The sequence below is a fragment of the Sceloporus undulatus genome, chromosome 6, assembly GCF_019175285.1.
Source record: "Sceloporus undulatus isolate JIND9_A2432 ecotype Alabama chromosome 6, SceUnd_v1.1, whole genome shotgun sequence".
NCBI lineage: Eukaryota > Metazoa > Chordata > Lepidosauria > Squamata > Phrynosomatidae > Sceloporus > Sceloporus undulatus.
The window spans coordinates 150,951,420-150,976,942 of NC_056527.1; the positions used below are offsets into that span (position 1 = coordinate 150,951,420).

Genomic DNA, 25,523 nt, shown 5'->3' on the forward strand with positions numbered 1-25,523 from the left:
TTTGGGAAGCACTGTTCTAAGTCATGCTCAAAATGGAAGACATTTGGAAATTCCTCCTAGGCAGAAATGTAAGACAGGTCCTGGAAGAGGAGGATGTCTGGTCACTCTGCGCAGGGGTGCCCAAAAGGAATAAAACAAACATGGAGATGGTCAGAAATCCTCTGATTTTGGAAAGCAATGCTTTTTTCAGTGTTAAACAGTACAGGGGACATGTAACCCAGCTAAAAGGTGAGCAAAAACTCCTGGAAATGTTTAGGAGTGGCAGTTTGACTCTGCTCCATTTCTGGCTGCAGAAAAGGTGGTTGTGGAAGGACGAAGGGTCACAAAAACAGCCTCAAGGGACCGCATGTGACCTCAGGGTTACATTCTGCCAACTTAACAGCTGGCAAATGTGATTTTTGCCTGGCAAAATCTAGAAGTCAGAAGAACCAGCTGTTTAGCTCCATCCTTCTTGGCAGAATTAGCAAAAGAAACAAGATAAAAGCAATCATGCACATTTTCATAATCTACACACACAAAAAATCCTGCCTTTCTTCTCACAAAATCCATGCATTCCAAACACTTTGATTTTTTTAGTGGGACGGGCAAAGCCAAAAATAACTCTTGTTCAGAATTGGACCGGATCCATCCCCAGCCATTTTCTCTTGAATTGCAGGCAACATGGCAGAAGTATCCACCCCCTGCCCCTTAAGACAAAAGATTCTAGCTACAAAATCAATCTGCACCACTTTCTCACCAATGCAGGGAAAAAAGATGTTGTGCAGAGCTTGAATTTGGGAGAAATGGGGGGGATAACCTGCTGTTTTAGAAATCTGCGGGTATTCCACCAGTCTTTTCAGCTCTTTCAGAAGTTCTTTATTTCGTGCATCCAAAACCCATACATTACAAAGCAATCCGTCTATTATTACCCAATGTGCAACAATTGTAGATGGAAAGCAACTCTTTCCTCCGGAATTAAGAATACAAATCTCAACTTGGTGGAAGTGAGAGTGATCCACTTCAAAGTGAAAGAAGGTGTGACGTCTTGGCTATATGTGGCTACTCAAATCTAATGTGTCCAAATTCTTGTTATATTCACCCATCCTTCAACAGAACACCTCTTTTTGAAAAATTCTTATTTCTTGTGAAACTGAGGCTTTGAGGAGCCTCAAAAGCTTCTCCTGGTTTAGAGCAGGTCAACTGATATCTTCTACAGATTTCAAAGTCTCCACCGATTGCTCTGGGGTTTGTTAACAAACTTGGCCACCAGTGTGTAAGGATTTTACATTCAAACCCTTGGTCCTAATACTGTTATGGGCACCACCTGTTAAAGCAGGCTGAAAGCTGCCCCCGTTCTATTAAAAGCACCTCAAAATAGAGCTGCCATTCCTGTTAATATGACCTCCACCTTGGAGACCATCTTCATGGAGTGAATGGAGAAATGCCAGGCTGTCTTCTTAATTCTCCATCTTGCTCCCAGCATCCCTCGATGATGAAGGAGACCCTTCTGGTTTAGGTGTAGACAAGTGTTCCAGTTCGTAGCGGCCATCTTGGGCAGCCCAGTTAACGTTGGGGGAACCTTCCTTGGTGGTCTCTTTCTGACTCCTCTTATGCTCAATGATTTGCTGCAACTGGTGCCTGGCATACTCAGGCTTGGCGGTGAGTGGGCAAATGGGCACAGCTACACCCAGGATATCTGAAACCATGTAGGGGCGAAGCCAACCCACTAGTGGAGTGCTGCCAGGGTTGTAGTGACTTTGCTTGTGATAGAAGAGGAGACCATCTACCTGTAGTAGTCACCAAGGAAGAAGAGAGAGGAGAGCAGGTTAAGCACTATTCAGGTGTGCCTTAGTTAATGAAGTACAGAGGACCCTCCACATTTACTGGGGTTAGGGGCACAAGACTCCTGTGAAAGTGGAAAAACCGCAAATAAACTCGACAAGAACCTCTCTAGGAATCTCTCGGTCCACCAGGGCACTTTGATGGCCAAGATCTGCCAGAGGTTGAACATGGAATTGTTCTGGAGGACCTACAAATCCCTAGAGGAGTGTTCTCTCAAGCAATGTCTAGGTCCTCCAATGACTTCTGGCAGATGTTGACAATAGAGTCAGGCTGCAGGAACTAGAGGTTCCTAGAAAGAACATATTAATCAAAACCGTGCATAAATAGATCTGCAAAAGTCAAAGCCGCAAATGTATCTTTGGCTTCCCGCTCCTTGAAATTTAAATCAAACCATGGAAGCAACATGTTGAAAGTAAAAACATTGCTTTTTTTAAAAAAATGAGCTACTTTCTAGAGAGCCAGCATGGCGTAGTGGCTTAAGTGTTGGACTATGGCTCTGGAGACCAGAGTTCAAATCCCAGCTTGGCCATGGAAACCCAGTGGGTGACTCTGGGCAAGCTACACTCTCTCAACCTCAAAGGATGGCAATAGCAAGCCACCTCTGAAGAAAGCTACCAAGAAAACCCCAGGATAGGTTCGCCTTAGGGTCACCCTAAGTTGGAAACAACTTGAAGGCACGCAACAGCAACAACATCATAGCTACTTGCTGTGCAAAAACATAATATATATGAATCACAAGTACATTTCCTATTACTTCAACATGCAATTTGAGGTGGGGGAACAATGTGGATTACTTGGGGCCAGTTTTAGTATTTTTTAAAATGACATTTTAAAAAGTGAAAATCAATGCACTACTAACTGACCGTCAACAAATAAAATAATGTATTATGTTTCCAAATATTTGTATGTGTGTAAAAATAAAATAAAAAAATCAAGTAATGACAGCAAACTACATTTCGAAGTCACTCTAATGTATTAGCTTTCAGAGTAATGTTTCCAGGCCATGATGTTAATGATGTTAGGCAAGAGGATGCTATTGAATTGGTGCAACTTCAATTATTTACAAGTACTCCAATAAAAACACTATTTCCAAGTCAAGCTTCCTGCTGAGTTGAAGATAACTGTGAAACAAGATCAAAATATTCCTTACTGAAAAGTGTGATAGCAGTTGAAATGGTCTCAAATTGCATTATTTCTACAGTGTAGATGCACCCTGAGAATATTTATCACTGACCAAAGGCAACCAAAATATTGTTGGGGGAAAAAAACAAGTAAGAAGAGAGGAACATTGGAATGGAGCCCTCCAGAAATGGCATAATACAGTATCCAAGCATTATTTCTACAGTGCAGATGCACTCCGACTCAACTGCTTCGTGTAACTTTTCCTTCTGTCTTCTCTAAAAATGAAAGAGAAAGGCAGGGCAAAGAGGAAAGTAGCCCTGTTTAAATACTTGAAGGGATGTCATATTGAGAAGGGAGCTAGTTTGTTTTCTGCTGCTCCAGAGAACAGGATCCAGAGCAATGGATGCAAGCTCCAGGAAAAGAGATTTCACCTCAACATTAGGAGGAACTTCCTGACAGTAAGGGCTGTTTGACAGTAGAACAAACTCCCTCAGAGTGTAGCGGAGTCCCCTTCCTTGGAGGTTTTTAAACAGAGATTGGATGGCCATCTGTCGGGGATGCTTTGATTTGGATTTCCTGCATGGCAGGGGGTTGGACTGGATGGCCATTGGGGTCTCTTCCAACGCTGCGATTCTAGCACTTTTAAGACTGACTGATTTATTTTAGCATGAGCTTTTGGGGTTATCAGTCTGTTTCTTGGGATGTCCTGTATCTTCTCTGTCTTGCATCCTACACTCTTTTAATTCAGAAAATACCCTTTAGACTTCTACTGTTTTGAATGAAAGAGAAAAATCTCTCCCTATCCCAATGCAGCGTATTAAGCACTAAAGGATCATGTTTAAGTTGACACAGCTAATAAACAACAGACTGATTAATAAAACTGAAGCAATTTGGCAACCCATTGTAAATGTACTGGGAAAGTATTTGGAGAATTTAAAAAGCCCTTCTTTAACTTAATTGGGGAAGAAAAGAAGGGGGAAAGGCACCATTGGTACAAGCCACGACTTTATAGATTACAAAAAAAATACAAACCAAGATTTAAGCAACAGAAAGACAAACACAAACAGCAAGGTGGTGACGGTGGGGGAACAAGCTAGAGAAACTGAGGTTTCTAGGTAGGCAAAGGAGACACGAATCAGATTATACATGTACCCTGAAATTTAAAAAAAGGTAATGAAGATCAACACAATATTAATTAATATTGTAAGGATATAAAGCTTAATGTATTGGTTGGAAAGCAATTTATACAACTATGTGATACTGCACCTTATTATGAGATTCTATTTAATAACCATAATAATAAAAAGGTAAAAGTTTCCCCTTTGACAAGGTTGTCAATTCGTGTCCGACTCTGAAATATTAAGTTTTTAAGTACTAGGAGAAATACAGGACAAAGTAAGGAAGAAGATATTTTATATAGTATGGTTTTTCACAAAGGAAGTCTAAGAAAATGAAGATGATGGAAACTGAATTGGATATGATTTAAATGATTAGAGTAAGCAGAGTTATGGTTTGTAAGTAATATCTGTTTTATTTTATTTAGCAATAAAAAGATTTAAAAAACCCTCTCCCTGTCAACTTTCTCCACCTCAAGAACAATTTTGCAGACCCTTGGGACGTCTCCCCTTCCTTCCCTTTCTAAGCAAAACCAGCCCCAAAGGCTAAAAGGGGGGATGCTCTGGCCCCATGTTTGGATGGTTCTGCACTTTTGCTGGCCAAACAATACCCTTTTCCAGACCAGTGTCTCCAAAAGGGATTCATAGGGAGGGAGGGAGAGGAAGGAGAACACCCCCCCGCCTTCCTTCGCAGGCAGAAAAAAAGAAACTCTTTTATGAATCCCACAAGGCCCAGCCTTCTCCCACGATCAATGGGAATTAAGGCCACTCCACGCTCCATCGAAGTCAGACCTCGCCTCAACGTCATCGCTTCCTTTGCAAAAGGATGCAGCTGGTTCTCATAAGCCACCCCCAGGGTTAGTTGCTTCCCACTTAAGGCTCTCCCACCCCCCAAATCCAGGCAGTAAAAAAAGATGTCCCTATTGCTATAGTCTCCAAGGCAGGAGGAAAGAGGGGGGAGTTGGAGAGTTTTTACAAAGAGATGCACTCCCCCATCCTTCCCCGGCACTGCAAGAGACTTCCTAAGTCTCCAGCCCTTGCTTTTAGCTAAATTAGCTCTGGCTTTTAAAAAGGCCATTTGCACACAAGGAACTGATGACTGGGGGGAAAAAGTACCGGAAGCTGAGGAGGAGGAGGAGGCGGTGGCGGAGGCAAGGGGGATGATGGTGATGGTGATGGGAAAAAGACTATGATGAGAAAGGCATGGGCTATGCAAGGTATCAGTTGCTTCAACACTCACTGCCAGCATCTCTGTTCTCTCAGCTGTTTTACCCCACGGGTGGCATCCGCTTTCCTCAAAAGCACTGAGCAGGCAGAAAAGCCTTGAATGAAAAGAAAAATAGCAGCAGCAGCTTGGGTCGATATCTTGAAGCCCAGGAAGAGCCAACCTTGAGGACTGGCAAATTTCCACTATGCCAGATAAAAAAGTCTCCCAGTGCTGAATCTGGAGTTTCCAGCATTCAAAGGGCTGAATCTGGGGTTCCCTGCATACAAAGACTGTACGGTGGAAGAAGGTCCAGAGGTGGGGGATTGTAACTCCTATCACTCCCAGCCAGGTGGCTGGTGGTGATGATGGGAGTTGCAGTCCCCCACTTCTAGAACATGACTGGATTGGGGAAGCAAGTTACGGGGTGTCACAAATTCTGTGACACACATTATTAGAATCATAGAATAATACAGTTGGAAGAGACCGCAAGGGTCATCCAGTCCAACCCCCTGCCATGCAGGAAATCAAATCAAAGCATCCCCGACAGATGGCCATCCAGTCTCTGTTTAAAAACCTCCAAGGAGGGAGACTCCACTACAATCTGAGGAAGGAGTGTGTTCCACTGTCCAACAGCCCTTACTGTCAGGAAGTTCCTCCTAATGTTGAGGTGGAATCTCTTTTCCTGCAGTTTGCATCCATTGTTCCGGGTCCTAGTCTCTGGAGCAGCAGAAAACAAGCTTGCTCCCTCCTCAATATGACATCCCTTCAAATATTTAAACAGGGCTGTCATATCACCTCTTAACCTTTTCTTCTCCAGGCTAAACATCCCCAGCTCCCTAAGTCGTTCCTCGTAGGGCATGGCTTCCAGACCCTTCACCATTTTAGTCGCTCTTCTTTGGACATGTTCCAGTTTCTCCACATCCTTTTTAAATTGTGGTGCCCAGAACTGGACACAATATTCCAGGTGGGGCCTGATCAGAGCAGAATATAGTGGCATTAGTTTTAAAAGAAATAGCCATACAGTAATAGTCTCTTGTTGTGTGCCTTCAAATCCTTTCCCTCTTATGGCCACCCTATCTTGGGGTTTTCTTGGCAAGATTTATTCAGACATGTTTTGCCATTGCCTTCCCCTGAGGCTGAGAGGACGTAACTTGCCCAGTGTCACTGTTTCATGGCCAAGCTGGGAATCGAACCCTGGTCTCCAGAGTTTTAGTCCAAAGCTCAAACCACTACACCGCATTGGTTCCTTTGCAGCATAAAGAAAGAGGAAGTGGGGAGATGAGAAGAAAAAATGCAACAGCACCTTTAAGACTAACTGGTTTTGATTTCAGTGTGAGCTTTTGTGGATATAAAACCACTTCTTTGAATGCAGTATATGCTGAAGAAAGGTGTTCTCATCCACGAATTCTCATGCCCATTATTCTAAAAGTGTTTAAAAATATGACAAAAGCCATACTGGACAAAGGCAAAGGCCTGATCTAGCCCAGTGTTCTCTCAGCTCAATAGTCAATCAGGTGCCCCCCAGGGAAACCGGTAACAACTGAGTCTCCCAGCAACTGGTATCCTTAAGATAGACTGCCTCCAACAGTGGAAGTTGTTTTTAGCCAGCTAGATTGATGAACTTTGGGAAGTTCCTTTGCCTCCTTAAAAACCAGACTCAGCAACCCAGCCTGGCCCTTGCAGAATCCAAACTTTATTTAGCAATACAATATATAAAAATTGCCCGACGCCAGTCACACAAGGTCATCTGTTTCAACATCATCTTTGCCATCTGCTTTCTGAACTTTCGGAATAAATTGCCGCCAGGGAGACTCACCAGAACTGCAGTGGAGAACACCACTTTTTTCTTTTCATGTAAAAATTAAAATTTGGAACAAGAATTCCTAAGCACACCATCTGCAAACTGGAGAAATTCTCCCAGGATAGTAAATATATAGCCTTGAGAAGAGCAGAACTGCCTTTTGCCACAGCACTGAAAACCCATTTCATTTACAGAAGGAGCCAGCGGGGTGTAGCACTCAGTGTTGGACTGCTGGAAATCTTGGTTTTGGTCCCCATGGTACCATAAAATACATGGGGTGACTTTGGATCAATGACATACGCTGTCTCACCCTGACCAACCTCACAGGTTTGTTGTGAAAATGAAGCAGAGTACCAGAGGGCCACTCTGAGAAAATTAAGAGAAAAGGCGAGACAGAAATGTAATACATATAGGAAATATCAATAAAAAAAGAAATAGGTTATCCTTATTTGTAACAAAAATTAATAAGCTGAATCCCACTCCAAAAGGAAAAGGACTCTCGCTTATCATCCCATTTTGTGCCTCCAGCATGTGAAGGGGAACAAAACCAAGACAGTGGGAGAGCTGGAAGACGTGAAAGAGAGGCAAATTCCTGGAGCCCAAATGACTCCCATCTTCTCTAGCTGCTCGTGTTTATTTAATGCACCCGTCTGCCTCCTTGCAAACTGAGTCATGCCACTGACGCCACCCTAATCAGGAAAGGAAGCTAAAGTTACTGTCTGCATGCAGGCTGGGAATTTTTGACTGGGAAGCACTCACATCAGCGGTTCACTCTCTGAGCAAACCAAGGTTTGGAATAGCCTCAGAAGGTCTCCATACTGCCCCTGAAGTGCAAAAGAGGAGAGCTTCGCCAATGTCATCTGCAGGATGAACAGTGGTTCTGGTGAAATCCTTGTTCCTTCATGACTGCTAAAGTAGCTCTATCCTCTTTTGCATCTGGCCTACCCTACAGAGCTGGAAGACAGAAGTGCCTCTATTCAGTCAAGAAGCAAACGAAGGACTTCAGTGAACCAAGGTTACTCTAAATGCTCCAGTTCCTACATGGGTATTTTGAAACCCTGTATGGTATAGTGGTTTGGGTGTTAGATGATGACTCTAAAGACTAGGGTTTGATTCCCAGTCTTCATGTCTGCCATGAAACCCATTGAGTGACCCTGGGGGAGTCACACTCTCTCAGCCTCAGGGAAAGGCAATGGCAAACCTCCTTTGAACAATACTAAGAAAACCCCATTACAGGGTTGTCGTAAGTCAGAAATGACTTGAAGGCACACAACACACACCCCATCCCTAGTGCCTTCCTTCCTATGACAGATACCCCCACAGGCCTTAAACAGCAGCTTTGGCCAACCTGGCCCTTCTCCAGATGTGTCAGACTACAACTCCTATCATCCCTACCCCATATCCTTTCCATTCACCTCTCTCAACCTAGCACCTTTAAGGTATATCAGAATGTAACATTCATTATTTTAAGCCAGCAGGCAGGCATTCAACTGCAACTCCTATCATCTCATCAGCATTAACAGGCAGTGAGTTAGCAAGGTCAGGATTATTGTGAATTGTGAACTATCAATTAATAAGAGTTATTTAATTACTGTACAGTATTAGTTAATTAAAATATAATTCATTCATTCTAATTTATAATGAATTATAGCACAATACAATTTGTTTTGAAAGACTGTTGTGCACATTTAAATAGGCCTGAAAGATGATTTCCTGCAAATAATGCTGGGAACGGCAGTTTGATGTAGGAGCTGAAAATGTCATTAGAGATCCCAGACTCCTGCCCTTGCATACCAGACACCCTGGGAAGACAGCATGCAACTGATAAATGCATTTGAATTCTGCAGTACAGCCATTTTCTAATCACCTGTCACTCTGCTATCTTATTAAAGTGACAGACAGACCAGAGAAATAACCCAGGCTCAGTGACTGGGAGAGGCTTATGGTTTGGCACACTCCTCGCTCTGACTCTACCCCACAAATGAATCCCCCACTTCTGTTTCTTATGGACTATGACCCAGCATCACATTCAAACCAACATAACTCTAGATAGTTCCTAAAGACTGAAACCTGGTTCTGCTTCCATCATCAACGTGAGTTTGGAGCAAGGTACCAGATCCTGTTTGATCTTGGAAGCTAAGAAGGAACAGCCTTGGTTGGAACATGGATAGGAGACCACAATAAATACTATATTTGAGAGGAAGGAAATGGCAAAACTACCTCTGAGTACAGTGGGCTCTTGGTATCCACTGGGGTTTGGTTCCAGGACCTTCTATGGATACCAAAATCCATGGATGCTCAAGTCCCATTCAACCCAATGGCATAGTAAAATGTTGTGCCTTATGCAAAATGGCAAAATCAAGCTTCGCTTTTAGTAATTTATATAATTATTTTGAGTATGTTCAAGCCACGGATACTTGACTCCATGGATATGGAGGGCAGACTTATTCCTGGCCTAAGAAAACTCTATGAAATTCATGGGGTTCACCATATGTTGTTGTTATGTGCCTTCAGCTGAGACAAAACTACCATACGAGTTTGAACCTCAATCTCCAGAATCACAGTCCTACACTACAAAATGCTGGCTCTTGAGGAGGATATTACTACTTATAATATCAAGTGGTATTTCTGTCTATCTTCCTCCTTCTCATAGGAGCAACCCTGTTAGGCCGGTTAGTCTGAGAAATGGTGACTGCCCTAAGATCACCTAGTGAACTTTGGAGCTCAAGAACCTGAACTCAGACCTTCCACATCCTAGCCCAGTGTTCTAAACAGTATATCACATTGGTTTTCAAACACTTTGTGGGAAGGAGAACCTACACAGCAAGCAAAAAGGTTGCAGGCTCAAACTCTGACATTGCCAGGTAGACATGAAAAAGAATTCAGTAAGAGACCAAGGAATCACTCTTCATAGATGAAAAGCCTGGATCCCTGACTTTCTGTACTGTGCCAGTTTGCCCAAGCAAATAAAACTTGTGTCCCACTTCTCAAATATTTGACAGCGATTCCAAGTCACTGACCAAAAAATGGCTGAAAACAGAATTCCGTCCCCATCCCACTGGGACCTCTTACTTTCCAAGACTGGATGGCCTTTTGCACCAAGAGAACTTCTCTGTTTCCACGCAAGTCTCAGAGCTTTAGGCAAAAGAGAGGTTTGTTTTGAGAGATGTCTGCTTACCTCAAAAGGGAAATCTGTGCTCAAAACTTCACACAGGCTTTCTGGTGCACAGGAATAACTCTGCAGCCCCACAAACTTAAACTAAAGGGAGGAAAAAGAGGAAAATTAGGTCAGATTAACCAGAAGATTAACACTTCCATTAGTTCGGGGGGAGACCAGGATTTGAATCCCTACTTGGTCATTGAAACCCACTGAGTGACCTTGGGCCAGTCACTCTCTCTCAGCTTCAGAAGGAAGGCAATGGCAAATTTCAGGAGAAATCCTGCCAAGAAATCCTTATCATAGGTTTGCCTTAGGGTCACCATAAGAAGGAAATGATTTGAAGGGACATAAGAACTGGAAAGGAGCAGCTGCGAAAGGAAGACGGAGATCTGGAGAAGTCAAGGCCTGTGAAAACAGTTTGTGTGTGTGTGTGTGTGTGTAGAGGGGGAACGACAGGGGATGCACATGGCCCTAGGCCTGCACTTTACCCATTCCTGATTCACTGAATGCCAACAAGATTCTTCTATAGCTAGTTTTATTCCCTTTATGGGAAAAAATATACCTGTCCCTGGGGAGCAAAGATAGCTCATCAGTTTCCGTTTACATCTCTATTTGTAACAGGAAGGTTAAAAGCAACAATGAAGTCAGCTAATACCACACACGCAACCATCTGCCGTGGGGAGAGTGGTACCTGATGGAAACTTCCGGAAGGTTCGGTTTACATACGAGAGGCAATATTGTTTCACTTTAGGATACTTCCACTTGCAGGGATGACAAGCATGAGCTCAATTAACCCCTCACATCACAACCTGCATGCCCTGACTAATAAATAGGCTGGACTGAAACTCCCAGCACCCCCAGACACCATGCTGACTGAATGTGCTGCCCAGGGATGATGGTGGTTATAACAGTTATAGTCCAACAAATGTGGAGAGTGCTAAGTTGGAAAATGCTGATTTACACCATTTATGTTGGGGAGATGAGTATGAAGAGGGGACTTACAGGATTAAGGCGACTTTTCTCCCCCAAACCTTCCTCCTCTTGCATTTTCGATTGGAGCCAGTAGAATCGGAAATCCGTCTGAAGAAGAAAGAATAGACAAGAATAACAACAGAGGACAACTTCTGAGCAGCCCCTTTGCCCTGTCTATGTACATCCAGTCTTCTTAAACTTGGAAAACACCACCACAATTCTGTCCACTTCATGTGTTATTGCTTTGGCATGGCAGTAAAACCCCCAAAGTGGTAACCTCCAGATATTTTGGAGTTTGGTTTGGTTCCCAGTAGCCCCACCCAGCAGAGCTGCTGGTTAGGAATGATGGGAGCTACAGGCCAACAATATTCAATGGAATATTCTGTCTCTGGCTTCCTGGGGGCGGGAATGAGACTCTCCTATAGGGATATAATGCTTTTAGAAGGAAACAACAGGTTTAACAATTTTCTTCCCGCTGTGAGAAAGACTTTGAAAACTGCACAGCTTTCAAAACCTATTTCCAGTTCAAGATGTATTCTGCACAAAATTGCATTCTGCACAGAAAACAGACTTTTCTACACAGAGAATATTTCTACACAGCCATTTGCCCCAGTGGCGTGGGACCGTTTTGCTGTAAGGATGGCCCTCCCAGGCAGGTTTAAAATAAACACATGGGCGCATCATCATCAAAGAAAGAAACAAAGAAACATGGACAAAGGACATGCACAGTAGTTGCAGGAGTGGAGAGATGCCATTACCTGGCAGTCGTACACGGGGTGTCCCCGCCAACACATCACGTCAAGGATGTAGTATGTCTGCTTGGCCTCATTGAAGATGCAGTCCAGGATCGTATAGTCTGAACACAACAATGAGGAAAGAGATAAACTCACATATTTGGCTCCAAGCAAACCTTCTAGGACAGAGATTGGGTACCAAGGCCTCTCCAGCTAATCTGGCCCTCTGGGATTTTGTAGTATCCCAGGTATTTTTTGCATAGGTTTTGCTCTATTCTAGGAGGACAAAATACTTTGCCTAAGGCACTGTTATTGATTTGTTGTTGATGGCTCCCTTCGAGCCCCTTCTGAATTATGGCTACCCTATCATGGGGTCTTCTTGGTAAGATCTGTTCCGAGCGGGCTTGCCATCTCAGATATGGGGATAAATATACTGCCTGCCTCCCCCAACCCCGAAATTCATTCAGCTTTCATACTGATCCAGATTAACAACAGCAACAATAACCTTTTCCAGCTGCTGAATTGCGGCGGTTGCCCCCTGGCAGGAGAGATGGGAATCGATTGACACAGAAGCCGCTCTTGGTGTAAGCTGCAGTGGAACCCTGTAAGAGAAGGAGAACAAGGAAGACATTTTTGTATTGCAGAGTTACAGCCTAGATGGTGCATTCTAGCTTGCAGGGGAAGTCAGTGCATGCGAGTGTGTTTGCATAGGAACACACCACAAAGGACCCCTCCCAATCAATTCAGTCTCTATATCAGCAGAACAAGGAATTAATAACTGGATCAATGGTGGTAGAATTCAAAGACATAGCCGTTTTAGTCTGGAAAATCAATATGTAACGGGTTGGAGGACCCTGCACCAGTGTGTGTGTGTGTGTGTGTGTGTGTGTGTGTGTGTGTCTGTGTAGGGAGGCAGCAAATCTGCTCTAAATTGCATTGTGAACTTTAATGAAGCTGGTGAGGTGGCAGAACTATTGCGCAGGGGAATTAGGGGTCAGTACTTGGGATTGGCTACTTTTTATTTTTAAAGGAACAAATGAGACAAAATTAATGGAGTCATCCATAATGGCTAATAACAGTCATTAAGAATGTGGGGTGAATGATTTTAAAAACTCATTTATTTACTTACTCGAATTATATGTCCCCTTTCTACCATAGAAGCATAGAATAAACCACAAGGGCTATCTAGTCCAACCCCCCTGCCATGCAGGAAATCTCAATTAAAGCATTCCCAACGGATGGCTATCCAGCCTCTGTTTAAAGACCTCCAAGGAAGGAGACTCCACTCCACTCCAAGGGAGTGTGTGCAAAGAAATAATATAACTGGACTTAAACGTTAACATGAATAACTGTATAGGCGGAGTCCCCCTTATCCAAAATTCTTGAGAACAGAGGTGTTTTGGATGTTTTGGGGTGGTGATGTTTTTTTAATTATTATTTTGGAATACTTGTTTTTGCATATATAGTGTCCCTTCCTAATTCATCGATCTGGGATCCGTGCCCTTGAAAATGCACAGAGGGGCGACCTCTGCTATTTTCAATTGGGCGCACGCACAGGCACACGCCCCATTCAAGCCTATGGGGCTTGAATATGTGTGAGCCTTCATTTTCGCAAGGGGGAGCGCTCTGGAACAGATCCCCACAAAAACGGAGGGCCAATTGTACATACATAATGAGATGACTTGGAGATGGGACCTAAGTCTGAACACAAAACTGATTTGTTTCATTTACACCTTATACACATAGCCTGAAGGTAATTTTCTGCACTACATTTTAAATATTTTTTTGCATGAATCAAAGTTTGTATATGTTGAACCATCAGAAAGCAAAGGTGTCACTATCTCAGCCACAAATGAAAAAAACTTTTGGATTTTGGAGCATTTCGGGTTTTCAGGTAAGGGATACTAAATCTGTAGCACTGTAGTGGATAGGACACTGAAAAATGTTCACACCTACAATTTTTAATATCTGCTGTGTATTTCAGATTTCAGAATTCCAGATAAGAGAGACTCATCCTGTATTTCCATAAATATATATAGACACAGAGAGTGGAGGAGACAGATTAACCAGCAGAACTTAAAAAAATATATATCAAGAGCAAAATGTTTTGGCTTCTGTTGTCTTCAACTGCCAAAGATGAAATTGAGCTGTAAACTAAGCAACAGTTGAGAACACAATGTTATGAACACTATTACTTTACTGGATGAGAGTATTATCCACTAAGTTGTACTCATGTGCTGTTAAAGAATTTTTAGTCTATAAATCCAAAAATTCTCCCTTTTGTCCAACAGCTCAGTTTCATCCTTGGCAACTGAAGAAGGCAGAAGGCAAAACATTTTGCTTTTGATACATATTTTTAAAGTTCTGCTTATTAATCGCTTCAATAAATATCTTATCTTCAGTGATGAACGGCATCCTTCTTGGATCCAGGACAAATGTATGGGAAGTGCTGTTGGTTTGCCTTTTAATCATAACCAACATTACATTTTTAAAAATTTAAAAGCATACTAATAATAAACCCCAGCTCCCATGCAAGGGATTCAGTGTTAACCTTCCCAGAAACTCATGTCGAGTGGCCAGGTTTGCATATTAATAATAAACCAAGTATAAAAAAGCCCCTCATCTGCCAAAACAAATGTGAGGAAAAATGAAGCACAGAATAGAAATGTGCAAAACAGGTTGTTCATCCTAGAAGGCTGAACCGCTAACAGTGAAAAGGCTGCCTCTTTCTAGAGAAAAAGGGTAATTCTCAGAAAGCTGCAGGAAGCTGGCTGACAAACTACTGTAATCAGATAAAGCCTCTTCTTGGGCTGGCCATCCGGCTGGCTAGTGTCAAGGCACAAGCCACAACCGCTTACCTTCGATGCCACAATAAGTGCCCTCTTTCCCACAGGGCACACCACCAACAGCCAGTCCTGTACCAAATCTTGGGGGACGTCAATCAGCCATTCAGAAAGCATGAGCTGTTGGCAGGGATATGGAAAGAGGAAAGACGAGATGTTACGTGACACACAGCAAACTGTGAAGGTCTAGACCAGCGGCAAATGAAGTAAGGCCCGTGGGTTGCATGTGGCTCCCCAGGTCTCAATATGGCCCACTCAATTCAAACTGAGACAAGGCTCCTTGCACCCTCTAGGGGCCATAGGCGGAAAGTTCATACATCATTTTAGGTACAGGGTAGGTTCAAAAGATGACATTTGGGGACTATATGACTCCCCAAGACCAGTATATTATAGTTTATCAACTTTAATGCCAGTATCAAAGCCTTAGGATAGACATTTTAATTCTTTAGACTGGGGGAAAGCGTGTACAAAAGTTAAGACACCATCAAATCGCTGTGTCATGAGGAAGGGGATATAGCGTTAGCCCTAGGTGCTCAGTTCCCAAACGCCGGTCTAGAATGAGAGATACAAGTCAACACCTTACTTTGTGAAACTCTTTTGCAAAGGTGACAGAAAGGTCCTTATGTCAGCAGTGAGCAAAATGACTTTCCTCTTTGCTAACTTATATTGTGTATATTCTGTAATGCGCTCTACATGGGGCTACCTTTGTACCAGGTTCGGAAGCTTCAGTTAGTTCAGAACGCCGCAGCCAGATTGGTCACGGGTACCCGTAGATCGGACCATATAATACCTATATTAAAATCTCTCCACTGGCTGCCTATTAGCTTCCGGGCGCAATACAAAGTGTTGGTCGTTACCTTTAAAGCCCTACATGGCTTGGGCCCGAGTTACTTGAGGGAGCGCCTCTCCCTACATAATCCCCCCCGCACCCTCAGAACATCTGAGACATATTTACTTGAATACCCCAGGGTAAAATTAGTCAAAACTTATCAGAGAGCCTACACGGCGACAGCTCCTGCTCATTGGAATGCTCTCCCTGAAAAGATCCGGCTATGTTCCATGCTGGAAGCCTTCAAGAAGGCTTTGAAAACGCATCTTTTTCAGATAGCATACCCCCCTGATTCTCTTTAGAGATAAATTACGCTAATTAAGACCTGGATAGCCAACCACAACCGATTGTTTTTAAATTGATTTGTATTTGCTATGAGATTTTTTATTGAACTGTGTAATATTGCTGATGTAATTGATATTATATTGTATTGCTTGATTATTGTACTGTTTTGTATTGTATTGCATGGTGCTGTGAACCGCTTTGATCAGACGGAAAAGCGGTACACAAATAAAAATTGTATTATTATTATTTATTATATTGCTGAAAGCATTGCTTGGTAAAGTTATTTTGGATTGTAACACCCCAAATCCTCCAATAGCATGGTCAATGCTCACACTGGCTGGGATATCTGCACCCTGCAGTCCCCAAAAGTAACTTTTCCAACCTCTGGCTGAAAGGCCTGGGTTAGACAGGAGTAGATTGTCATGTGGATTCTCATGAGATCACTTGTACTTAAATCAAGTCCTTAGACTCATAATTCTTATAACAATAGATTTTATATCTTTTGCTGATTCTGGAGTTCTAGTAAAAATACATTAGCAAACAAGGGTGATCTGAGAAGGCCACTCTTGCTATAGCTCCATGGTAAAGCATACCCTTTGCATCTAGGACTCAGGTTCAATCTCTGGGAGATCCAGGTTTGGCTGAAAAAGAAGATCTCTGTCTTTAACCCACAAGAGCGGGGGGAAACTGTCATGGTGAAGCATAATGGGAGCTGTAATCCAATGCAAGAGTGTACCTATGGTGAGGGGGTAAAATGAGCCCCCCCCAAAAGAATGTCCCCAAATGAATTTTTCCTTCTTTCTCTAAATTTCTAGCATTGCAGAGAATGAGACATTGAAAATTGTTCACACCTAGAAGTCTTCTGTGTGCATATTCCTTTGGTCGTTTTGCCAACCCCTTTTCTTTAAATGCCTAAATTCTATTTCTAAATGCTCAGCTGATGTTTTAAGTTACTGCGATGCTAGAAATTTGAGTACTAAAAGAAAATTCCATTGTGAGGACAGAACTTTTATGGGGGAGCAATATGTTTGTTTTGTCCCTCTCCTGGTTGCAACAACCTCAGTCCAACATCCTTTGAAGGCCCACAAATGGAACTCAAAGTCCCAACGCTTGACTCAGTATGAGGCAGGTCCATATGGTTCCAATTTCCTGATAATGCCTTGTCAAAAGACCTGACAGACTGGGCCAACTCTGGAGCAGCTATGATAAAATAAAATGGATGAGAAATGGAGAAACCCAGCTGTGGGCAATCACTGCAGAAGTTAGGACACCACTCCTGCTTTGCAAAAGACCTTGGCATTTGGTTATGATCCAAGAAAAAAGGCCTCCTTGGATGATAAGTCCCTGTGAACTGATAAGAACAACCTTGTTCAGTGATTTTTTACAGCTGCCGGGCCACAATAACAATGAGTCTGCACCCATGACACCTGTTTCTGAGATAATACTGAAACACGTCTTTACAAGACAAGTGGAAAGTGGCAAAAAGGAAACACGGATGGGGATTTCTCCCAGAAATCTGGGCAAGCGAATAAAATAGGTGTTGTTGCTGAGCTTTGATCTTGGGTGTGATCAATTTAAGAAGTCCAGGAGGGAGATTCATCACAGTTCCACTTGCTCCATATATCTCTGCCCTCTGATAGCTTTGGATGTCTTTCAAACGTAAAAGACTTTGTTACTTAGAGAAAATGCTGTGGATCTCCTTGAAATTGTTGATGGAGCTAGGCTGGAGGAAACGGAGGATAAAACATGTAAGAGACCGACTTTCTTTTCTGGGGGAATGCATTGCTTGTTTTCTAAAATCATAATAATAATGAGGATAATTTTGCTGGTGATAATAATGGCATTCTGCGGAAGGCATTAGTTGGCCAAGAGACCTTGGAGGGCTGCAACCGACTAACATACTCCCCCTGAAAACAAAATGGAGTGTAGAAAAATAAGCATGAAATGAGAGGAAACTGGATAAGGATGTGACTGAATAAAGCAAAGGAACTAACAGAAAACAAGCTAAAGAATTACAAGTCCTATATTGTAAGTGAAAATATAACTTGTTTGGATTACAACACCCAGGCTCTCTCAGATGGCTGGGGGATTCTGGGAATTCGATTTCACATCAGATTCTGGGAATTGTAATCTAACTATGTTTTGGAGCTCTAATTCAGCTTTCTCCATGCGAGTGCAATTTTAAACAGATTATTATTTTCCAGCTCAAAAGCTTACGCATGTGAATAAAGTATGTCATCAGATGTACCTTTTCTCCATTGGTAAGCAGTGTAAAATACAGCCCAGTTGAATGAGTTAATAAACACCCACAAACACAACTTTCTGGGTTTTTAAAATATGTTTCCAAATTAGTATCATAGTCATGACCCATCAAACTGCAAGAGAGAAAAATCAAACAACACCTGTTGTCTATCTTGTATGTACAGCGCTGTGTAAATTTAGTGCTATACAAATAAAGCTTAATAATAATAATAATAATAATAATAATAATAATGATGATGATGATGATGATGTCGTCTAGCACCATGTATAAAACTCCCTCTGTTAGAGGAATGGTTTTCTTTCAGGTGTCAATTAAAAACAGATCTGTCTGTATAGGTTTTGGGGGAATAAGCAACCATTGATAGGCGTGTCTATGTTTTACTGCAGCTTCTCTGCATTGCTTTTATTAGATTTCAGTAGTTATCTATTTTTAAAAAACATTTTTCAAGTTGTGATTTTTAGGTATTTCTAATTCATGATGTTAACAGAGCCACATTTCATGCAGACCGTTCCCTAAGCTCTTACGAGAAAAGATAAGGCATAAATAAATATATAAACAAATAATAGGCTATTCAAAATACACACATAAACCATGTTGATGCGTTTGTTTTAGATTCGCAATTAATCACTAAAATACATAATTTCTTTTTCCAGTTGCCAAGACAGAGAAATCAGAGGGGTTGCGGTGTATTAATATCCTGCCACAGGTTGCTCAAGAACTGCAGATGTTCAATCATATTATTTACACAAATAATTACCTTTATTAATATTATTTGCATAAAATAGAACATAGAACAAGTGAGCGCTAATACTAATAAAGTGAAAGCAATAAAGATTGGCTATGTTTCAAGAGCAGGCCTTTGCAGCAGTTTCTCCAGACCCGACTCACCTGGTTGGCATACCGCTTTGGTAACCTCTTCTGAATCTCTACTTCCATGTCTTCTTCCATCTCTGCCTCCAGAGTGTCCTTCTCTTCCTCCTCATCCGTTCCTGTCCAGTCATCCTCTGCCAATCTCCTAGCATGGTTTATATAGTCCAATCGCTTACTTGACATGCGGTGGGGGAGAGATAAAAACAAAAACATTTGTTATGTCCCTCCCCATCTTTAGCCGGCATGAAAAATCCAAAAAGAAAGGCGGTTGGATGAATGGTCAATTTGAATGAAATGGTCAATCAATGAACAGAAACGGAAAAGTGAGTGGGAGAGGTTTAACATGTTAAGCTAAATAAATTATTATTATTATAAACATGGACTAGGACACTAGAGATCAGGGTTCAAATCTCTACTCAGCCGTAGCAACCCTGAGCAAGTCCCACTCTCTCAGCCTCAGAGGAAGGCAATGGCACATCTCCTCTGAATAAATCTCACCATAAAATATGATAGGAGTCTTCATAAGTCAGGGCTGACTTTAAGGTGTGTAACAAGCCTGGTTTCAGACCTCCCTCCAAAACTGGGTGAAGCTACGTTTCTGGATGACACCTTTCAGAGATTTTGAGAATTGTTCAAAACAAACAAATGTAGCTTTTGCGTGAACTTTTCCAAACGTTCAGCAACAATAGCTTTTGCCTTTGGGTGGCTTGTCAGAGTGATCTGATACTACTGAGCTTACTTTTGTTCTTTCCGTATTACAACTGTGTTTCATTTATTTTTACATAAGCTTTTGTTTTATATTGGTAGTCGAACTTGCAAATCTATTTCAATAAAAAGGAAAGAAGAAGTGGTCTAATGGAAACGTCAAGACCTAACGGATTTATTTCAGCATAAGCCTTTGTGGACCACTGCACGCTTCTTCAGATACTAAAAGAGACTATTTTAGCTGTCTCTGAAAAATAGCCGCAGGGTATTTTTCTTTCTTAAATGGGTAAAATAAGCAAAATATTACAACAATTAAGAAAGGCCATAACCATTGACCCTCAAAGGATTACTGTTAGGGAAAAGGAGAGGACTTAAGGACATGAGAAGCAACTTGTTTTAGAACATACTGTCATTAGAACATACTCTCCCACACTTTTTGGAAAACCTCATTGCTAAATAAATATCTTTGTTCAAGAAAGAAGGAGTGTTGTTCCCTGAGCTATGATCTCTAAAGCCCCAAAGAAATTAATGTTCTGTATTTAATATCCAACGACGCCTGCCAAAATGTGGGTGGATTTAGATATACAAATGAGAGCTGGAAAAAAATGTCATCTTCTAAGAATCTGAGAATGGGTTTATTGCTTTCTTGAAACGATTGTGCAAAACGGGCGTGAAACAATTCTGGGACTCTTATTCAAGCCACTGCAGCATAGCAGGTAAGAGATTGAAATCCAAATGAGACCATCTTTCAAGTTTGGTTCTCTCATCTGTATTATGGCAATGGCAGCACTTGCCTACCTTACAAGGTTGTTGTGAGAATTACAAGATCATATATGCTTAGAGCAAATGCTAGAGCATCAATAGGACCCACAATCATTAGATGACTTTGCGCAAGCTTTTGAGTTATGCAGTGTAATTGGAACAAGTTCCAAATGGCTGAGGACTACGACACTTGAAAGGCGCACAGACTTTCCCCTCATCATCCCTATCTATACCTTAAATCAGTGATCCCCAAACTTTGGTCATCTAGATGTTTTGGACTTTAGCTCCCAAAATTCCTGGCTGGGGCTTCTGGGAACTGAGGTCCAAAACTCTTGGAGGACCCAAGTCTGGAAACACCGCTTTAAGCTATGTCTTAGACGTTAAACCAAGTACCTTACTGGAAATGCATTCAGTAGTAACAAAGTAGAGACCAGTCTCCATTCAGAAAATGTTATGACTAAAACACTGAACATATAACTTTCTTTCAGTCCCCAGTTTCAGATGTCTTACTATATAATAGGCATTTTAAGTCGCAGAATGTTTCACTCGGCATTATTTTGTTCTACTTGTCATTTTAGTTTGGCAGTTTGAAATCCATCCCTTATTGCGATAGACTTTCAATATGTCAGTAATTTGAACTGTCACAACTTCCTTGGATTTGGTTTCACAAAGGGCCATCTGGAAAGGTTTTATCCTTGCCTATGAAAATCCTATGAAATACATGGGACTGCCATAAGACAACAGGCGACGAAGGGACATAACACACAGAGGAGCAAAAGTGTCACAGGACTGTCAGATCCTGGGATTGAATGTGGTTTTCTGGAATTCCCCCGAAGACTACAGTATATTTCCTTCCCCACTACACCATTCTTTGGTGGTTTCCCATCGTCTGCTATTTTTAAGCACCTCTGCTAAGGCTTACTTGTTGTTGTGTGTCTTCAAGCCGTTTCTGATTTATGGCAACCTTATAATGAGATTTTGTTGGCAAGATTTATTCAGAAGGCCATCGTCTTTGCCCTCCTCTAAGGATGAGAGAGTGTGACTTGCCCAAGGTGGGCCAAGAGGGGATACAAAACCAGGTCTCCCAGTTTCCTAGTCCAAAACTCAGACCACAATATCACACTATTTCAACGTTTAATTGCTGTGTTCCTCTAAGTCATTTTTTTAACTTATGGCAACCTTAAGGAGGACCTTAGGAGCCACCATGGCACACTGGTTTGAGTCTTGGACTACAACTTTGTGGAGACCAGGGTTTGAATCCCTGCTCAGCTATGTAAACCCATTGAGTAACCTTGGACAAGTGGCATTTCAGTTCTCAAGACAGAGAAACCAGAGAGGTTGTGGTGCTTAATATCCTGCCACAGGTTGCTCAAGAACCTGGGCAAGTGGTCCTCTCTCAGCCACAGAAGGTAGCAATGGCAAACTTCCTCTGAAGAAGCTTGCCAAGAAAATCCCACTATACCTTCCCCTTAGGGTGGTCATAAGTCAGAAATGGCTTGATGGCACACAACAACAACAAAAGGCTGACCTACCATAGGATTTTCTTGACAAGTTTTCTTCAGAGGAGGTTTGCCACTGCCATACTCTGAGGCTGAGAGTGTGTGACTTGCCCAAGGTCAAGTCCAATAGGTTTTTAGCTCGAGCCGGGACTCGAACCCTGATCTCCAGAGATCTCCAACACTCAAACAACTACACCAAGTGGCTCTCTCAAGGTTTAGGTTCTGGAGGCAAAACCCTTCAGCTAAAATATGTTGGTTCCCAAAGGGAAGGTATTTTTACCATACATCAAAGGAGTCACGGTGAGGAAACACAACCTCCAAATGGTTTACAAACCGACCAAGAAAATCCAGCAAATGCTACTGTCAGCAAAGGACAGGAGAGACCCTCTCACAGCCGCAGGAGTTTATTGCATGCCATGCAGCTGCGGAAAAGTCTCCATAGGGACCACCAAACGCAGTGTTCAAATATGAATCAAGGAACATGAGAGACACTGCAGACTGGGCCAGCCAGGAAAATCAGCAAAACATAGTTTTTTGTGGGTTTTTCGGGCTGTGTGACCATATTCTAGAAGAGTTTAGTCCTGATGCTTCACCAGCATCTGTGGCTGACATCTTCAGAGAATGTAACAGATCATGTTATAAAGCATCCTGGGTCTAAAACACTGTTTGAAAACACTGGACCATGCCAACCACTACCATGTCAGGATGCACAGGGAAGCCATTGAAATCCACAAACACTTGGACAACTACAACAGGAAAGAAGAAAACCTTTAAAGTGAACAGAATTTGGCTACCAGTCCTAAAAAACAGCACAACTAGGACTCAGCAAATGCAAATGGAAAGCCACCCAGAGCCAGGAGGATTCCTAGAAGAGAATGATCACTGATTAAAGCAGACACAAATCCTCTTGGCATATCATCCCACCCTGAGGCCTTGCCATTCAACAACAGAACAATACACAGATCAACATGGAAATCTCTCCTCACAACATAGAATCACACAGTGTGTGTGTGTGTGTGTGTATATATATGTATATATGTACCCAACTCTCTTCCATGTCAGCATTCTCTGAAGATGCCAGCCACAGATGCTAGTGAAACATCAGGAATGAACTCTTCTAGATCATGGCCACAGAGCCTGATAAACCCAGTTACTTTGGTCCTTTGGCATTACCACCCACCACTGGACTATGCCTCCCTCCGCCTTCTCTGAAACGCAGCCCTTGGGGTTGAACCAGGCATGCCTCCCTGGCCTTACGTCTTCTGGAGTTCAAGGAGCCTCCTCCTCCTCTCCGCTTGCTCCAAGGAGCTGTACTTGGACTTGTACTGGGCCAGGCGAGGGTGAGGGGCCGCTGGGCTGTTGAGGTCTTGGGAGATGGTGAAGCTGGAGGCCAGGGCTTGGCTCAGCTCCTCCATTTCGGATCCTGTGAGGAGGCAAGGAAGAAAGAGGAACAAAGTGGTAGGATTCGGAGCTAGAGCCAGAGGGGTCTGTAGAATCAGTACATAGAGAGATCTTGCAGCACCTTTGAGGCTCACTGGGAGAAAGACGTTGGCAACAGTATCTGTCCTAGACTATAATAATGATGATAATAAGAATAATATAGAGAGATCTTGTAGCTCTTTTGAGACTACTTCTTTCAGTTAGTCTCAAAGGGGCTACAAGATAATAATAATAATAATAATAATAATGGAGATAATAAGAATAATACTATAGAGAGATCTTGTAGCCCCTTTGAGACTAACTGAAGGAAAGAAGTTGGCAACAGTATCTCTTCTAGACTATAATGATGATAATAATAATAATATAGAGATCTTGTAGCTTTTTAGAGACTGACTGAAGGAAAGATGTTGGCAGTCTGGGATTTCTGAGACTATAACAACAATAATGATAATGATGATGATGATAATAATACAGTCAGATCTTGTAGCCCCTTTGTGACTGACTGAAGGAGAGAACTTGGCAGCAGCAGGAGCTTTCCTAGACTTAAGCCAACTTCCTCACATAGATGCAATAATGATAATGATAATAATAATAATAATAATATGTAGAGAGGCCTTGTGGCATTGAGGCCCCTCAATCCCTGTCCTAGATTGTGGTTGTTCCCTGCCACAGAGTTCCACAGGAGCTGGGATGCCTGGCGGTTTATTTAGGCCCAGCATAATGAAGGGAGGAAACAAACTCTGCACATGCTCAGAGGCACCGTTGCCTTGTCGTCCCAGGACGCAAGGGATGTGGCGCCAGAGTCTGCGGGGAGATGCAGAGAGAGGAATAATGGCTGACGAACCGTTTCTCATACTGTATAATAAAAGCTTTCCCCACTTTTCCGACTCACCCGCAACCGCCCCTCTCCGGACTCGAACCCGCGGACGGAGAGTAACAGTGAGAACAACAGAAACGTTCTCCCTGCTTTCGTCACACCAGCGCCACTCAGACTCTCTCTTTCGTCGCTCGAAATGACGTCACAAGGAAGACAGATGACCACAACCGCGCCTCTTTCCTTCCACCCCGCTCTTCGAGAAGCGCATGCGCAAATCATAGCCTCCCTCTTTCTCCGCCTCCCTGGAAGACGCCCATTCTCCTCCCTGCCTTGAGTGGGCGCATGCGTATATTATCACCCTCCCCTCTCTCACCCTTCCTATGTGGATGCGCATGCGCATGTCATCGCCTCCCCCTTGTAGAGGCGCATGCGCAGGTCGTCGCTCATCGGCTCTTTCTCCCCCTCCCTTGAGCAAGCGAATGTTATCGCCTCTTTCGCCAGCGCCTTTCAGAACGCGCATGCGCATTTCATCCCCCCGTCTCTCCCCCTCATTTCAGAAAGCGCACGCGCATTTCACCATCCATTCCCCGTCCTTTGAGGAGGCGCATGCGCATGTCATCTCCCGTCTCTCACCCGCCTTTCAAGAGGCGCATGCGCATGCGCATTCCATCTCCGTCTCTTCCTCCGCCTTTCAGGAGGCGCATGCGCATTTCATCGCCTCACTCTGTCTTTAATGCTCAGTTGCCTTTGCTGTTCAGTACCTTTTCCAGTTCTTTGATGGCTGCCCATCAAAATGCTTTTAATTAAATATTAATCAAATGAAAGAATGAATGGAATGAATACATACCCCAGCTCCCTAAGTCTCTCCTCATAAGGCATGGTTTCCAAACCAGCTGCCGTTTTGGTCACATTCCTCTGGACATGCTCCAGTTTGTCCACCTCCATTTTGAATTTTGGTGCCCAGAACTGGACACAGGTTTATTCCAGAACAGAACAGAGTGGCACTATGACTTCCCTTGATCTAGACACTGTACTTCTAGTGATGCAGCCTAGGATCGCATTGGCCTTGTTAGCTGCAAGCTGCCGCATCACACTGTTGGCTCATTCAACTTGTGGTTTACTTGGATTCCTAGATCCCTTTTGCATGCACTCTTGTCAAGACAGGTGTCCCCATCCTAATAATAATTATTAAATATGATTTATTTGCAGTCATTAGTATTAATTGTGTCCTCCACCTTCTCCTTTGCCAGGAAAGCCAAGAGCAGAGGAGCTTTGCCC

The 25,523-nt window shown here is 42.8% G+C and overlaps 1 protein-coding gene across 3 annotated transcripts; it reads right to left on the reverse strand.

Annotated features, from left to right (window-relative positions):
- Nucleotides 1-830: 830 nt before the first annotated feature.
- Nucleotides 831-24,748, reverse strand: SNUPN (snurportin 1). Of its 3 annotated transcripts, XR_006104646.1 has the most exons (10): nucleotides 24,321-24,565; nucleotides 23,246-23,411; nucleotides 19,041-19,197; nucleotides 14,791-14,895; nucleotides 12,438-12,534; nucleotides 11,957-12,054; nucleotides 11,229-11,306; nucleotides 10,245-10,325; nucleotides 5,299-5,380; nucleotides 1,629-1,766 (listed from the first exon to the last, which is right to left on the reverse strand). XR_006104646.1 is itself a non-coding variant. In XM_042475263.1 (9 exons), exons 2-9 carry the CDS (start codon nucleotides 23,401-23,403, stop codon nucleotides 1,437-1,439), a joined length of 1,104 nt encoding a protein of 367 aa, XP_042331197.1. In that variant the 5' UTR covers nucleotides 23,404-23,411; nucleotides 24,619-24,748; the 3' UTR covers nucleotides 831-1,436. The 3 variants fall into 3 exon arrangements, 2 of the variants coding, with proteins under 2 accessions (XP_042331197.1, XP_042331196.1); XM_042475263.1 differs by lacking the exons at nucleotides 5,299-5,380; nucleotides 24,321-24,565 and adding an exon at nucleotides 24,619-24,748 and having other exon boundaries at nucleotides 831-1,766; XM_042475262.1 differs by lacking the exon at nucleotides 5,299-5,380 and having other exon boundaries at nucleotides 831-1,766; nucleotides 24,321-24,557.
- Between the last annotated feature and the right edge of the window lie 775 nt (nucleotides 24,749-25,523).

Excerpts from the sequence above, each read along its gene's own strand:
- SNUPN (XM_042475263.1), bottom strand. The coding sequence starts at position 23,403 with ATGGAGGAGCTGAGCCAAGCCCTGGCCTCCAGCTTCACCATCTCCCAA. Across the intron at positions 14,896-19,040 it reads CAAAGCGGTATGCCAACCAG|CTCATGCTTTCTGAATGGCT; the intron begins GTGAGTCGGGTC and ends CCCTGCCAACAG. Across the intron at positions 12,055-12,437 it reads CAATTCAGCAGCTGGAAAAG|ACTATACGATCCTGGACTGC; the intron begins GTTATTGTTGCT and ends TGTTGTGTTCAG.